This window comes from Phocoena sinus, chromosome 16 (genome assembly GCF_008692025.1).
Source record: "Phocoena sinus isolate mPhoSin1 chromosome 16, mPhoSin1.pri, whole genome shotgun sequence".
NCBI classification, from domain to species: Eukaryota; Metazoa; Chordata; class Mammalia; order Artiodactyla; family Phocoenidae; genus Phocoena; species Phocoena sinus.
In genome coordinates, this window is record NC_045778.1 from 76,411,267 (window position 1) to 76,427,112 (window position 15,846).

Genomic DNA, 15,846 nt, shown 5'->3' on the forward strand with positions numbered 1-15,846 from the left:
GTGTGTGGTGGGGATGAGTGCACGTGTGTATATGTGCTGTGCGTGTGTGGTGGGGATGAATGCACGTGTGTATATGTGCTGTGCGTGTGTGGTGGGGATGAATGCCCGTGTGTATATGTGCTGTGCGTGTGTGGTGGGGATGTGTACATGTGTGTATATGTGCTGTGCGTGTGTGGTGGGGATGAGTGCACGTGTGTATATGTGCTGTGCATGTGTGGTGGGGATGAATGCACGTGTGTATATGTGCTGTGCGTGTGTGGTGGGGATGAATGCGCGTGTGTATATGTGCTGTGCGTGTGTGGTGGGTATGTGTACATGTGTGTATATGTGCTGTGCGTGTGTGGTGGGGATGAGTGCGTGTGTGAATATGTGCTGTGCGTGTGTGGTGGGGATGAGTGCACGTGTGTATATGTGCTGTGCGTGTGTGGTGGGGATGAGTGCGTGTGTGTATATGTGCTGTGCGTGTGTGGTGGGGATGAGTGCGTGTGTGTATATGTGCTGTGCGTGTGTGGTGGGGATGAGTGCGTGTGTGTATATGTGCTGTGCGTGTGTGGTGGGGATGAGTGCGTGTGTGAATATGTGCTGTGCGTGTGTGGTGGGGATGAGTGCGTGTGTGTATATGTGCTGTGCGTGTGTGGTGGGGGATGAGTGCGTGTGTGTATATGTGCTGTGCGTGTGTGGTGGGGATGAGTGCACGTGTGTATATGTGCTGTGCGTGTGTGGTGGGGATGAATGCACGTGTGTATATGTTGCTGTTCGTGTGTGGTGGGGATGAGTGCGTGTGTGAATATGTGCTGTGCGTGTGTGGTGGGGATGAGTGCGTGTGTGTATATGTGCTGTGCGTGTGTGGTGGGGATGAGTGGCGTGTGTGTATATGTGCTGTGCGTGTGTGGTGGGGATGAGTGCACGTGTGTATATGTGCTGTGCGTGTGTGGTGGGGGATGAGTGCACGTGTGTATATGTGCTGTGCGTGTGTGGTGGGGATGAATGCACGTGTGTATATGTGCTGTGCGTGTGTGGTGGGGATGAATGCCCGTGTGTATATGTGCTGTGCGTGTGTGGTGGGGATGTGTACATGTGTGTATATGTGCTGTGCGTGTGTGGTGGGGATGAGTGCACGTGTGTATATGTGCTGTGGCATGTGTGGTGGGGATGAATGCACGTGTGTATATGTGCTGTGCGTGTGTGGTGGGGATGAATGCGCGTGTGTATATGTGCTGTGCGTGTGTGGTGGGTATGTGTACATGTGTGTATATGTGCTGTGCGTGTGTGGTGGGGATGAGTGCGTGTGTGTATATGTGCTGTGCGTGTGTGTATATGTGCTGTGCGTGTGTGGTGGGGATGAGTGCGTGTGTGTATATGTGCTGTGCGTGTGTGGTGGGGATGAGTGCGTGTGTGTATATGTGCTGTGTGTGTGTGGTGGGGATGATGAGGCAAGTGCCATCCTAAGCACCCTTTGCCAGACCTCATTCTTTTGGGAAAAGTCGGGTGTTAGTCACTAGCGTCTCCAGGCCCCCTCTGCCCTCTTAGCTGCTTGTCCCCCCGGCACAGTGCCGCAGAGGTCCTGCTCTGCACAGCCCACCTGCCTTGGACCAGCCTGTGAGGGGACCCTCCAGGGGTCCTGCTGCTGGAGCTCATTTAGGTTTTGTAAAAATGTGTCACCAAAGACCTCAAGTTCTCATTAAACCTTTTAAAAACTGCTTTTGGGTATGAACAGGCTATCCGAAGGACCCTAATCAGCTAGGCAAATCCTCTGCCATGGAAACTGTGAGTCCGTTCATTCATTCACTCCTTCATTCACTCAAGCATCCAGGCAGTAACAAGCAGTTACTGAGTACCACTGGTTGGCCAACTGTGCTCTGAGTCCTGGGAGGAGGAATGAGACAGGCCCACCGCCCTTCCAGCAGCTCACATCTAGCCTGCAGTCAGGATGGGAGCCTAAGGGATCGGTTACAAGCGGGAACATAAAATGTGCCCTAAAACAGGGTCAGGAAAGGAGGGAGGGAGGGTGAGAGACAGGACCATTTCCTGTGGTGGCCAGGTAAAGATCAGCAGAGATCTGCAGGTGTTTCACTCTCTGTTTCTCCCGGAATCCAGAGAAAAAGTGCTTTTGTTCTCAAGCCAAAGCCGGGAAGGGTAAGACCGCCGGGGTTTTAAACGCTTTGTGCCTGGACGGTGGTTTCTCCCGCGCAGCCAACAGGTTTGGTTTAGAGGATGTCCCATAGAGGGCGCTGTTTGCCTGACTTTGACTGCAGTTGCGGGCGCAAGTGAACCGAGGCAACACCACTCGCCAGAGGGCGAGTGAAGGGCTGTGTCCGCGCCTGGGGCCTTAGGTCCACGAGCTTTCTGGAAGTGGGAGGGGAAAAAAGGTTTAATCTGTGTTTCTGGCTGTTCAAACCCAGCATCCCTGAAACTTGGGGGACGGGCTGGGGGTGCTGACACCTGAGCATCTCCTCTCTCCCTGGTCAAAACGCACACACAAAAGCCAGCGTACCTGCGCGCCCTGGGAGGGAGGACACCGGGAGAACTTGGGTCAAGAGACAGTGAGGCTCCGGCAGCGGCGCCACAGGTGCAGGGACTGCTGTCCCAGAGGACTCTTCCCCCGCTCGCCTGCACCCCTCCCCATCTGGGCCTAGTCCCCAGTTGCAATCAGCCAAGAGACCACTTCCTCAGCCAGAACTTTTCGGCGACGTCTGCTGAACGCTTTTTTTTCCTGGGAGGCCAGCAGCTTTTCTGCTTGTTTCAGCTTAAAGGAGGCTCCATGCGTCAGAACTTTGGCCAATTTGCACGCCTCTGCCTCGAACGGGAAGAGCTCCCAAAACGCGAACGCGCACACACAGACACGCAGGGGCCTCTTCGTCACACCCTCTGCCGCTTGGCCGGCGCGTGTGGGCGCTGCCCACCGAACGGGTTTGGACATAGGCCCCTCGAGCTATTTCTGCAGTTGGAGAGAAAATGACTTCTGGGTTTCCAGCACCCAGTGTCGGGTGACCTTGGCCCAGTCTCCTCCTCTCTGGGAGCCTGTTTCTATCTGTAAAACCTGAGTGTGAGATCCACCCTGTTCGAATCTCAGGGCTGTAACTGGCTCCAATCAGATTTTTGGATGGAATAGGGTTTTATATTCCAGTAAAGCCCTATACAAACTCAAGGGAGTAATGAGAATGAGAATAATAATTGTTTATGGAAGTACCATTTACAGTGCTTCCAGGCTCCCAAAGCAAATCAATATAGGGGCTCACTACTGTAGGTGAATGTTTGGTGAAAGACGTGTTAAATGTGCCCTTCGAAATTTGGTGGGGAGGGTCTCAAGCCCCAGATCGGAAAACAAAACATACCCACTTCTCAACTGGGTAACCAAAGCGGTCGCGCCTGCCAATGCAGGGCAGCCTTGAGTTAGGTGAGGGCTTGATCTAACAAAAAAAAGGCGATGGTAAAGGAAGGGGCCACAAAAAGGACCTCGGGTGTATGGAAGCTCACAATGGGTGGAGGGGAGTGACAGCCACTTTTCCACCTTTCTCTGACCAGGGAGCTGTTCTTGGGACGGGACCCCACAAGTAATTCTGGTTTATTTGATGCTTAAGTTTAGAGGTCTTAGATGCCTGTCTTCCTGCTTTCTTGTGCAATTTGGAGAGTCGTTTTTAAAGTCCATGGAGTAGAGTAACCGTCCGCACAGCTCACAGGTCCAGCAGGGTTCTCTAGGGACTTGACGACAGGCGGGACGTGCTGCGGTGTCGCTGCCAAAGCCGCCACAGAGGAAGGTACGCCATTGTGCCTTCGGTTCACACTGCTCCTCTTAAAGCGTTAGGCAGCTCCAAAGGCTGGCCAGAGAGACTTCCCGGAGAAAAATTGCAGTCTTCGGGGCAGCGGGCTCAGAGTTGCTCGTCAAGGTTTGGGTCCCGGCGACCAGAGGAAAAAGAATGCCCTGCAGAGCGTAGCCGTCGGTGCCGAGATGCCGCTGCCCCACCGCCCCACCAGTGACGCGCGCGCGTCAGCCTGTTCTGCGCGCACACCTGGGTGCGCAGAGAGGCACAACCACTCCCGCTCTCCGGGGAAAGGCTCACTCTTCGGTTTCCCAAAGCCAAAGGCCAAGGCCATGCGGATTTCTGAGACGGCTGACGCAGTGCAAGGACTTACACCCCGATTCCCTTCCTATCGACTAGATGGTGGGTGGGGGAACCCAAATCCCCCTCTTCCTGGCCGCGCCTTTAGCAAGCTTTAGGGAAAATGCTGAGGTCGCTGGACCCCCAAAGGGTAGGAAAGTGCTGAGTTCACCGCGGGCCGGAGGCCGAGTCCTGCCTCCTGGGTCGGTGCTGCGTGGCTCTCCAGCTGAGTCGGGGCGGAGGGCCCCTGCCAAACCCTTGGGGCGGGGAAGAGGCAGCTGCGAGCGCGGATAACCCCGAGGTGACCCGGGCGGGCCTGGACCGCCCCTTCCCCCTCCCGTGGGCCAGGCGGCTGGAAGCGGGTCCCCGAGCTGCAGGGGGGAGAGGGAGGCGCGGGCTCGGGTAGCCGCGGCTGTCAGTGCGCTCCGGCCGGGGGCGCCGCCGGCTCAGCGTCCCCTAGCTCGCCTCCTGCGCTCGCAGGAGCGCTCCGAGTGCCTCTTTAGCAGGAGCCAATATCCTTTTGTGCTAATAGGCTTGTCCTCATTTGCTGCCTAATTGGACTATATAAAGCCAATAATAGGCGGGCTCTTATAGCCCGAAGCCAAAGCGCCAAAAATCCGAGGGAAGGGCGAGGAGGGGGCAGTGGCGGAGGCGGCTGCGGGACCCGGGCTCGGCTGCGCCTTCGCCTGCCTAATCCCATTTGCCATTGTACGCGCCCAATCGCCGTATACTCCCCGCATTTAACTTGGATGACATTTTGATTTCATCATTAGCATCCGGCGCCGGATTGACGCAGCCCCAAGCCGGGGACTGCTCTAGCCGCCTCCTCCCCGGGAGCTGCAGCCGCCGCCTAGCCGCCTCGCTCCCTCGGTGCCGCTACGGGGCCGCTCCCCGCCCCTCAGCACCCCTCCCCCATGCGAGCTAGCCCCGCCGGGTCCTCACCCCGCCCTCCTGCCGTTGGATTTGCGCCCGGGGCGGCCCCCGACTTTCCGCCCGTAGTTGAGTTCCGTTTATGGTCCTGATTTCCGGCGCCGTCTGCTCGCCCGGCCGCCTGCCTGTCCCGTTCCCTCCCTCCCGGGGACCCGGAGGAGAGGGGACAATGCCGGAGCCCGGGCCGGACGCCCCCGGCACCGCTAGCGCGCAGCCCCCGCCGCCGCCGCCGCCGCCGCCTCCCGCGCCCAAGGAGTCCCCATTCTCCATCAAGAACCTGCTCAACGGAGACCACCACCGGCCGCCCCCTAAGCCGCAGCCGCCCCCACGGACGCTCTTCGCTCCGGCCTCGGCCGCCGCCGCCGCCGCCGCCGCCGCCGCCGCCGCTGCCGCTGCGGCCAAGGGGGCCCTGGAGGGCGCCGCGGGCTTCGCGCTCTCGCAGGTGGGCGACCTGGCTTTCCCCCGCTTTGAGATCCCGGCGCAGAGGTTTGCCCTGCCCGCGCACTACCTGGAGCGCTCCCCGGCCTGGTGGTACCCCTACACTCTCACCCCCGCCGGCGGCCACCTCCCACGACCTGAAGGTACCGACCTCTCTTTGAACTTTCGTTGTCCTCCCTGCGCGCCTGTCCCAGCCCGGTCCGCGCTGCCTTCCACCGCAGCCCTGGGACCCCCGCACCCTCAAACGCGCTGTTTGGCCGGCTTCCTCCGTCCCCTGGCTTGCAACTCCTGCCCGCACGCTCTGTTGCGCTGCTAGGGAATCCAATCCCACTTGGTGAGAAAAGAAATGGAGTTGGAGTCCGGGGCGCGGCGCTTCCCGGGAAAGTGGCCTCGGGCATGAATGGGGAGGCTTCAGGTGGCTGGGACTGGGGACCTGGCCTGGATGGAGGGAGTGACCCCGGCGGGCCCAAGCTGGAGGCGAATCTCCGCGGGCCCCCGGCGAGGGAACTGAGGGAAAGAAAGGAACCGGCCGTGCTGCCCACTCCGGGTCTCCCTAGCCTCTCCTAGGGAGAAGGTTGGATGCCAGGATGTGGCGCCCCTCTTCTGGCCCAGCCGGGAAGGAGGAGGCCCGCGGGAATGGTGAGGCCTCCAGGCCTGGGGCCCAGAGGCCGGCGCGGGTTGAGCCTGCCGCTCCCAGGCGCCAGGCCTCGCTGAAGGCTGTGTCCGTGTGCGTGTGTGTGCGTCCGTCTGTCTCTCTCCAGCCTCGGAGAAGGCCCTGCTACGAGACTCCTCCCCCGCCTCGGGCACCGACCGCGACTCCCCGGAGCCGCTGCTTAAAGCCGATCCGGACCACAAGGAGCTGGACTCCAAGAGCCCGGACGAGATCATTCTGGAGGAGAGCGACTCGGAGGAAGGCAAGAAGGAGGGCGAGGCGGCGCCGGGCGCGGCCGGGGCGAGCGTGGGAGCGGCGGCGGCGACGCCGGGCGCCGAGGACTGGAAGAAGGGCGCGGACAGCCCGGAGAAGAAGCCCGCGTGCCGCAAGAAGAAGACGCGCACGGTCTTCTCCCGCAGCCAGGTCTTCCAGCTCGAGTCCACCTTCGACATGAAGCGCTACCTGAGCAGCTCGGAGCGCGCCGGCCTGGCCGCGTCGCTGCACCTCACCGAGACGCAGGTCAAGATCTGGTTCCAGAACCGCCGCAACAAGTGGAAGCGGCAGCTGGCAGCCGAGCTGGAGGCGGCCAACCTGAGCCACGCCGCGGCGCAGCGCATCGTACGGGTGCCCATCCTCTATCACGAGAACTCGGCGGCCGAGGGCGCGGCGGCCGCGGCCGCGGGGGCCCCGGTGCCAGTCAGCCAGCCGCTGCTCACCTTCCCGCACCCCGTGTATTACTCTCACCCGGTGGTCTCGTCCGTGCCGCTGCTCCGGCCCGTCTGAGGCCCGAGAGGGGAGGAGGAGGGAGCACCCGGCCCCCTTCCCAGACCCCAGAGGAGACTGGGCCGGGCCGAGGGCGCAGAGACGTCCAGCGGCCTTCGGGAACCGGGGCTTCGGCGCGCGGCTCCGGCCTCCCCTCCCCCAATCGGTAGCGTTTTTGTAAGTATTTGCAATGCATTTTCGTGCAATTCACCCCTAATGGATTTGAGGCTCTTCCCCTCTTACTTTTGGTTTTGGTTTATATTAAGAGAAAGCAGGAAAAAGACAAAATTTCCAGGTCAAATATTTCGGCTGAAAAAGCTTTTGCAAAATGTGCCGCCCTCCCCAACCCCCGCCCCCAGTTTGCCTTGCGCTGTGGCTTTTTGGGTTTTATTTTTATGGAAGGAAAGTAAGCGCAAATCCTGAACCCCTCTAATTGATTCATTTTCTATAGAACTATTTTCAGAAGTCGAGAGAGAGAGGCGGGGGGGAGGGAGAGAGGGAGAAATTCACGTTGTAGTACTTTTATTTCTGAATTTCTGGGTGTGGTTCTTCCTCTCCACTCCCAATCAGATATTCCCCAGTTTTCAGAACCTGAGCAGCCTCTCATAAGAACCCCGACTCAGGCCACTTTTCTCTCCCCGGCAGAGGTCTGTCGCAATTGACCTCTTCATCTGTCCTTTTTGGGACCGATGAATTCTCTAATTAAGTGTTTAAAGGGAAAAGATGAGGCAGCCCCAAATCAGACTTCTGATTATTGAAACAACTCCACATCTGGCCTGGTGTGGATGGTCTTATTTATTAGCAGCCTATATTTGGGGAATTTCATTTGTTGGTAAATTATTATTAATGTTACCTTTATTACTTTGTTCCCTATTTTGAGAGAATATTTCAATATTAAAAAAATTATCTTTTATCCTCTCCACCTACCGTTTTGTTCTGCAGTAACTGTTGTACTTTTGACCTGTGCAATATTGAACAAAATTTCCTGAGAGCCTGCTTCTTCCTCCACGGAGAGAAGCAGACGTCTTCAATGCATAATTCCGGTCGTTCATTTATGAGGAAGAAATTAAGAAGGGGAAAGGGGGGAAGGAAGGAAACAAGGATAGGTAGCAATGCTCAAAGGAGTAAGATAGGCATACCAGAGCGCTTTAAGTGAAGGACAATCAACTTAGGAGAATTTTAACTTATTTGATCAATGTACAGATTTCTTGTAAAGTTCACCCTCAACTCCTCAGGGCTCCTTGCTCTGCCACCCAATCTGTTTTCTTTCTGTCGGCTACACCTGTTGTTCTGCGATAGTTTGTCCCTCCCACCCATCTCCCTCACCTCTGCCCGGATTCAGTCGCTTTTTAAGAAAAAGAGGGAAAAAAATCACAAAATATTGTTACACTTAATGTTGTCGTGAAATGGAATTAATTAAAAAGAAAAGAAAAGCGAGGCATTTCCTGTTGCCAGAGTGTGTAACTTTGGACGATTTTCCCCAGAGCAGGTGTCTGCGAACTCTCTTCTGCCTCGCTCTCTGGCTGCCTCTGCAATGGCCGAGTCCGACCTGGACGCACATCCCTGTAATCCAGGAGGCGGCGGAGACAGAGGCGGCTTTGTTCGCGACCAGATCCGCTCTCTCCGTACCGTACGCCTCTTGAAACGCCCTGTGAGCAAGGGGAGAATGCGGGGCGGAACGGGTGAGGACCCGGGCTTATCTCGTTCGCGGAATTGAGCGCAGCGACAGCCGCAAGCTCAGAGACCGCTGGTATTTCCGATCGCAGGGCAGCAGCCTCGCATTCCGTTCCCAGACCGCAGGGTCCTTTGGGAGCCGCGAGCTTTTGGGCAGAACATCCCTGAGCACTCACTGGGCCTGAGCTGGGTCGGCTCCGGCTGCCTCCAGGGTCGGGGGAGGGAAGAAGGGAGTGAACGTGGAGTTTAGCTGCGGCCCGAGGCAGATCGCGATGTCCACCTGGGAGAGGCCAGGCTGCGAGCGGGCGACCCCAGGGAGGCCAACCAGGCCTAGGGACGACGGCTCCCAGCTCCGGGACAGGGAGGCCTCCGCAAGCCTGGAGCAACTGTGGCTCCCGGGGCGGCCTCGGGTGTGGGCGCGGTCATGGTGAGTCCAGTGCCGGGGAGCAGAGACCACCCGACTGCGGCGGCGACAACCGAGAGGACTTTGCCTCCTCCCGGGCAGATCCTTTTCTGTGCACCGCGCCCAAAGGCTCACGGGCGCAGGGTTTCTCTGGGCCCTGTACCCCGATCCGGCCAGCCGCCGGGAAGTGCAGCGCTAGCGATTCCCAAGCTCCTGCCGGGCGCCCGGCCTCCGGGCACCGGGTGGGCGGCCTGCCGAGCGCGGCGCTCCCGGAGCTGCTCGAGAGCGCGGGCCCGGAGGGCGGAAGCAGGTGCTTGGGCGCCCCTTGCCAACGCGGCGCGACTGCCTGCCCTAGGGCTTGGGGTCTGCACGCCCAGCTCCTGGCAGGGCGCGTTTGAAGCTGGGGAGCCGAGAAAGGGGAGGACGGTGAAGATCCCTGTGAGCACACCGCGGGCGCGTTCCGCTGCGGAGCGCCTGCACGCGCTCTCATTCCCTCTCCCAGAGCTTTACAGTTGCAGTTGCTCAAACCCAATCCACACGATTGATTCTTCTGTGGCTGAAACGTCAAGTATCGTTTCCTATGGATGGGAAACTGCCTCCAAATAAACTGGCATGTGTAGTTATGGCAAAATTTAGCCTGGACCTCAGTGAAGATGGATCTCCCTTTATTTTGCTCTGGTTTGGGATAAAAACGAGGGCATGTGTCACAAAATGAAAATAAACAGAAATTCGGGGTCCAAATATGTCGTTCCTTGTGTTACCTGCAAACACAGTGATGCCTTTTACTGTCGGCAGTACTAACTGCGGGACAGGCCAATAACAGCTCATTAAAAATAATGTTGCAATAGCAAACACGTTCCTAGATTTTACAGCCAGAACACGATGTTATCAAGCGCCAAGAAAATACTCCTTTATTTGTGTTTGGATTCTAGAAAATGGTTCTTGACTGACCTGGTCTTTACAAAGTCGAGAAATAACTGGTTCTCCACACGCACAGTTTGTTCTTTGTCCTGCTCCTGCAGCCTCCCTTTCCTCCCTTTGAGGACCCCGTTGCCCTAGGCCGGTGAGTCCCGCCCAGGAGCCAAGGTGAAGCCCTGGGGGAGGAATGTGGCTCGGCCGTCGCCTGGGAACTGGCAGTGATATGACCTAGAAGCCTGCCCAGGCGGGAAAACATCTGCTTTGCTCCCGTCGGCTGGGGGTCATGGTATTTCTCACAATGCAAGAGACAGGGAGCATGGAAGCTGCTCCCCAAGCACGAAGCATCCTAGGCTCTACTGCCAGCCTTTGTGGTCAGGAGAGGCCAGACAGCACTTTGATGGAACTGTCACATCCCGAGGAGCTAGCCCGGGGGCCGTCTTCCCCCACACAGAGTGCCTCTCTTGGCGATGCCTCTGCAAGGATTGCCAGGAACTGCTGGAACCGCTCAGCAGAAGGGGCTATGTGGCAGAGTGAGCGTACCTCCACTCAACTCCTCCAAGAAATCCCTAGGACACTGAGCCAACATCCCCGATTTCATCCTTTCATCTTCCCCTCCCTTCAGATTGTGGAACCCAGCCTTCTCTCCTATCCTAACTTCAGATCCTTCCCTATTGGCACCCCAAATTATTCAAGTCAGTGCAATGGTATCGGCTTCCTGGCTTAATCCTCTCTGCATCATCCAGACACATGCAGACAACATACAGGATACACTCACCCTCAAGGGTGACATGAAACATTCACTGCCCCCCCTTCTGTTAGACCTCCTGACGGACACCACATCCAGGGGCTCCCAGGGCCCAGCCTGTGTATGTGTTTAGCGTCACATATACATTGTGATCACATAGCATCACAACAGCACAGGCACAGTCAGGCACACTTTGTTCTGGGTGACCCTGGGCAGCTGGTTTTCTCTGATGGCCCCAGGCTAAGGCAAGCTGGGAAGAACCTTGTAGAAAGGATTGGGCAGGGAGCGAGGTGGTGCTCCTACTTCTGGGGCGTGAAGCTGGAAATCATCTGGGCAGAGATGCCTCATGTTCCCTCGTCACAAGCCACCTGGGACAAACTACGGGAGCCGCTATCATCCCACTTCAGACCCCCGTATACCTATGGGCCGGTGCCTCACTCGGATCCGGGGTCCTCACAGTGCTGGGCTTTGTGGCTCTGAGTGCCCGGGAGGGTCTCCGGGCCCTGGGAGACCAGAGAGCCAGCTCTCGAGCTGTTTCTGTTGGCAACACAGATGTATTTCTTTTATTTGGTAGTAAATAGAGCGGGTGTGTGTACATCAAACGAGAGCAAGACAGATATAAACTGCCCCACCCCCGCCACTGGGCCCTCATTCTGAGCCAGGACGTCCCCTGGCACGCCAGAGCCCCAGAGTGCGCGCTGGAGGGTGGGGCGGGGAGAAGGAGGGGGAGGTACGAAGGTCGGTGGGGTTCGCTTTCTCGTCTACAAGAGCACGCTGGGTCAGCCGCGGCCCGGGCTTTGGGAGCTGGGGTCAGAGCAGTGGGGGCCTAGAGGGCTGCACAGCCTTCGACCTTCGGGAGCTTTGGCGAGAGCTGGCGTCGTAGGGCTGCCTGGGCCCGGGCCAAGCACTCCAGCTTCTACTCCCCTGCGCGCGCGGGGCACCTGGACTTCCCTGGAAAGGCCCTGCAGGGACCAGAGACGTTGCTGAGCACCGCCCTGCCCGCCTCCAGAGCTCCATTTTGCCCCACCCCTCGGCTTGTCCACGCCCCGAGTCCTGTGAACCACCCAGGAGGCTTCTTCCCCTCAGCGATCCAAACTTAGAACGCAGAGCGGCTAGGAAAAGACCACTCTACTGGGTCACCGCGACGGGGTCAGGGTGCAAAAACCATGAGCCCCATAGAAATCCCCACTTGGGGTCCAGAGCACAGCCGGGGAAGCCCCTGGGACGTCGCCCGCCCAGGCACTTACACCGGGCCAGGCAGAGGCACTCCTCCGCCCCTCCTCGCGGCTTGCCGCCCACTCTCTGCCCATCCCCTCCCGCCCAGCCTGCAGGCAGTCTCTGCCTTGTGGGTGCGAGCGATCCGCGCGTCTGGGCGTACGCGAATCGCGGTGTGCACGCCTTTGTGTGCGCGTGCGCCCGTCTGGGTGTACAGGGCGAATGTTGACCCTTTGGCCTCACAAATAGTTGGGGAGGGGTGCTGTGGGTGGATGGCGGAAGGGAGAAAAGGGCTGTAAAGATAAGTGGGCCTGCTATACTTTGGAGCCCTGCCTAGTGACTCGGACCCGGATCTTGAGTTGAGATTTCGGACGCGCCTGTTCCCGAGCTTGCTTCTCCTGCGGAAGTACCCTGGAGGCTTATCGGGTGGGGAGCCACAGCTTCTGGGGAATCCGATCTCAGACAGCAGCGCAGCTGGGGTCCAGTTATCCGCCAGGGCTTTCCCCCCACCATTCTGCCTCCAGGATCCCGTAACACTTCAACCGTGTGTCCGGGCAATTCCCGAGACAAGAGCCAAGAGATCGCTGGAAGCAGCGTGCATCCTCGGACAGTTCCCAGGAGATGAGCCCTTGTACTCGCCCAGGTCCCTTCTTGGCTGCTGCTCCAGCCGATGCGTCTTCGCGGCGAAACTGGCCCAAATCTCTGTCGCCCGGGTTCCAAAAGGATCCCTTCTGGTTGCAGTGGACGGAGAGGAAAAAGAGTTGGGGGAGAGGCGTAGCGCGAGCGAGCGAGAGCACGCCGACAGCGAGTTGCGCCCATCATTTAGTCAGGAGCGACGAGGTGGAGTCACCTGGTGTGCCCCACCGGAGCGCTAAAGTCTTAAAGAAATAGAAAGAATCCCCTTCTCTCGTGAGCTCCTTCGCCGCCCTCGCCCCCCTTGGTGATGGAGTGCACGCATCAGATTTTCATCAAAGTTCTATTAAGTGAAACATAGGTTGCAGGGCACCCTTTGATTGAAACAGTTTAAATTTTAATTGTGTTTTTAATTTGACATATAGTTGCAGAAAGGAATGACACTGCGTCGCCAAGGGGCGGTCGATTTTCTTAATTTCTCCCAGAGGAATTGATGAGTCTATCAGGCCACTAGATTGGAAACCCATTAAAGCTCTCTGGTTAGGCTGTTAATTGGAACTTGATGGATGTGGGGAGGGGGGTGTTGGGACTCGGCTATGCTGATCCAATCTTCACGACTTTCTGTTTTCCAATAAATTACACAATTCATTTTCCAGCCGCAGATTACATAAATTGTACACCTTCTGGGCTCTCTTTTCAAATAGGGAGCCCTTTCCCCAAAAGCCTATTGCGAGATGTCATTTGCACACAAGAACGAACAGCAGAGGCCCTTGAATGAAAAATCGAAACATAATCAACGTTTATACTTAGAAAAATTTATTGAGATCATTTTCTCTGGTATTTCCTTATTTTAAAGTTTGGACGCGCCATATATCATAATTCCACACTCGCGTAAAGGGGGGTCAGCCTGTGTTTAATATTTATCGAAGCTTGATTCCAAGATCAAACTTGTTTTATGACTTCATCTGTCATTTCGGAGGGAGCCTTCTTCTACTATTACCCGGCTCAGCCAGCCTATTTCCCAACTGCCGCAGAGAAGAGAGGATCAATTTTTATTACGCTCCTCGGCAAGTTTGCTCTGGGCCACTTTAATATCGAGCAGTGGCATAATCTCGGGACCTAAACTTTAAGCGTCCTTTCAGTCTTGGAAAGTTTATCATTGCTTGGAACCCGCTTATGCTTAATTTCTAGGAAGGGTGGGGGCATCGCAAAGATGATGAGGGTCCTTCCTCCCTGGGTAGGGGCTGTTGATCTGACTGGAGTAGGGCGGGGCGCAGCTATCCGGAGGCTTGGAGGTTGGGGTGGGAGGTGAGATTGAAGAATTGCCACACTTGAGGACAGAGAGATGGGGTGTCTGTGGGTGGTGGTTCCTGAAGCTTAAGGTTCCTGGGAGTGCGTTTGGCAGCGGTGTTGAGCCCAGGAGAGGGCGTGTGGGCCTCTGCACTTGCCGTGAAGTCTTAGGGACCCCCCCCTCAATGCCCTGAAGGAACAGCGGGAAGATCGCGTCCTGGCTCTCTGGCCCTGGCCCTGGGACTGCTGTCTGCCCGAGGTGGGGGAGATCCTGCAGGTGCCCAGTTTGAAGAGATTGGAGGAGAGGGGAGTCTGCCTGGTCTCTGCCACAGCCTCCCTGCCTCTGTCCTGCGCCAGCAGCACCACTTTTCCGGCTCAGTTCAGAGTGTGTCAGTGTCAGGCACACACTAGTCGGAGTTCAGTGAACGTTTGCTGACTGTGTGTGCTGTGGAAGTGTTTATGCAAGCGCGTGCGTGAGGCTTCAGGCGTTCGCATCTGAAGGTACACAGAGTGCCGGGGTGGAGGAGGCCACACAGGTCAGCTCCCCAGTCCCTCGCCGTTCCCGGGTCTGGGAGCTGCTTCTCCGAGGCCCATCCGGAGGCCCAGCTGCTGCCTCACTTGGTCACTGCTACTGGCTGAGGCCAACCCTGTGGGTCCTTGACTCCACCCAAACATGTGCCCCCGCGGTCCCGAGATGGCGGGGGTCCTCACAGTCTACCCCGCAGCCACTCCCAAGCTCAAGCAAGGCCAATGCATGCCCCGCCCCTCGCCCCTTCCAAAGAGTCAGGTATTGGCAGTGGAACAACCTCGGGCTTCAATCTTGCTTACTGTGCTTGGGCTTTTTTTTTTTTTTTCCTGAGCCTCAGTTTCTCCACCTGTAATTGGGGGGGGGGGGGTTACAGATCTGCACCGCAGGTTTGCTGTGAGGATTAAAGTGAAGCATGGTAGGATGCTCTCAGAATATTCCAGGTTGCCGGCACCAAGTATTTGCTAGCTCAGAAGGGTTCAACCAATGCCCTCCCCCTACCCCAAATCCTCTTTCGTCCCCAGTGTAGGGGCAGGCTCAGCTCGTCCGGTCCGCCAATTTCCCGCCGGGTGGCTTCAGCGCGGGCCGGGAGACAGCTCCCACTCAGGGTGCTTGCGAGAGGCGGAGAGGTCGCAGGCGGGTGAGAGTCGGGTGTTTGTTTTCAGGATGCTCCCTTCTGCCCCCCAACCGTGCGGGAGCGCGCGGGACGGGCTGTGACGTGGCCCGGGAGCCTGCGCCGCGGCCCCGCAGAGGGGGACGCACAAATTGTATTTCAGCACCGGGTCCTTCCGGGTTAATGAGCTGACACCATGATTAAAGCTGACCATTTGTAATGTGTCTCGACCCCGCCGCCGAGCCCTGAAGAGGTTAATGCGGTGACGGAGGCCGGCACCTGCCCCTCGCGGGCCTCCCGGGCCGTGGCGCACAGCCTCTGCCCCCCCGCCCCGCCCCCTTGCCTGCCTCTGCCCCGGTTGCGCCGCCGACTCCTAATCAATTAGCCCATTAACGAGCCCTTGGAGGAGTTAAGTAGGGAGAGGTTCTGCCACGGGTAAGGCTGCAGTCGGTAACTCACCGCGGCTAATGATATTATAAGCGCTTTGCTCAATAACCCGGGCGCGGCGCGGGCGAGGGGGGGAACTGCACCATCATGGTGCAGAGTCTGGACATTTGTAGGGACTGATTCCAGAGTCTCCTCTCACCCTTGGCTGCATTTGGGGGGCAACCCTAGAGTCAGGGCTCCACGGGATCATTTGGTCGAGCGGTCTCGAGGCCTCAGACCCAGGGGGTGGGGTTGCCTGAGCGCCTTGAGCCTTGCTTCCACCTTCGGTTCTTCGACGCTTGTATAGACAGCTGTGCCCCGAAACATTTTGCCTGCGCCGGACTGGTTCCACATCCGGTACCAGCTGATCTGGGATGAAAATAACAAGAGTCAGGGCTTTGAGGGGGCCGTGAGGATGAGGTAGGGAAACATGGTTAATTGAGCGCCCACCGCAAGCTGTGCTCAGGGTTAGGCACTTTGACCTCATACAGCTTCTGCGAGGTAATCGTTGCTTCTCCCCC

The 15,846-nt window shown here is 57.7% G+C and overlaps 1 protein-coding gene across 1 annotated transcript; it reads left to right on the forward strand.

The window, feature by feature from the left end:
• The first annotated feature begins 5,190 nt into the window (after window positions 1–5,190).
• On the forward strand, window positions 5,191–8,315 carry HMX3 (H6 family homeobox 3). The gene is made up of 2 exons (XM_032608578.1): window positions 5,191–5,611; window positions 6,230–8,315. The coding sequence occupies exons 1-2, from the start codon at window positions 5,200–5,202 to the stop codon at window positions 6,901–6,903; spliced, it is 1,086 nt and encodes a 361-aa protein (XP_032464469.1). The 5' UTR covers window positions 5,191–5,199; the 3' UTR covers window positions 6,904–8,315.
• Window positions 8,316–15,846: the final 7,531 nt, after the last annotated feature.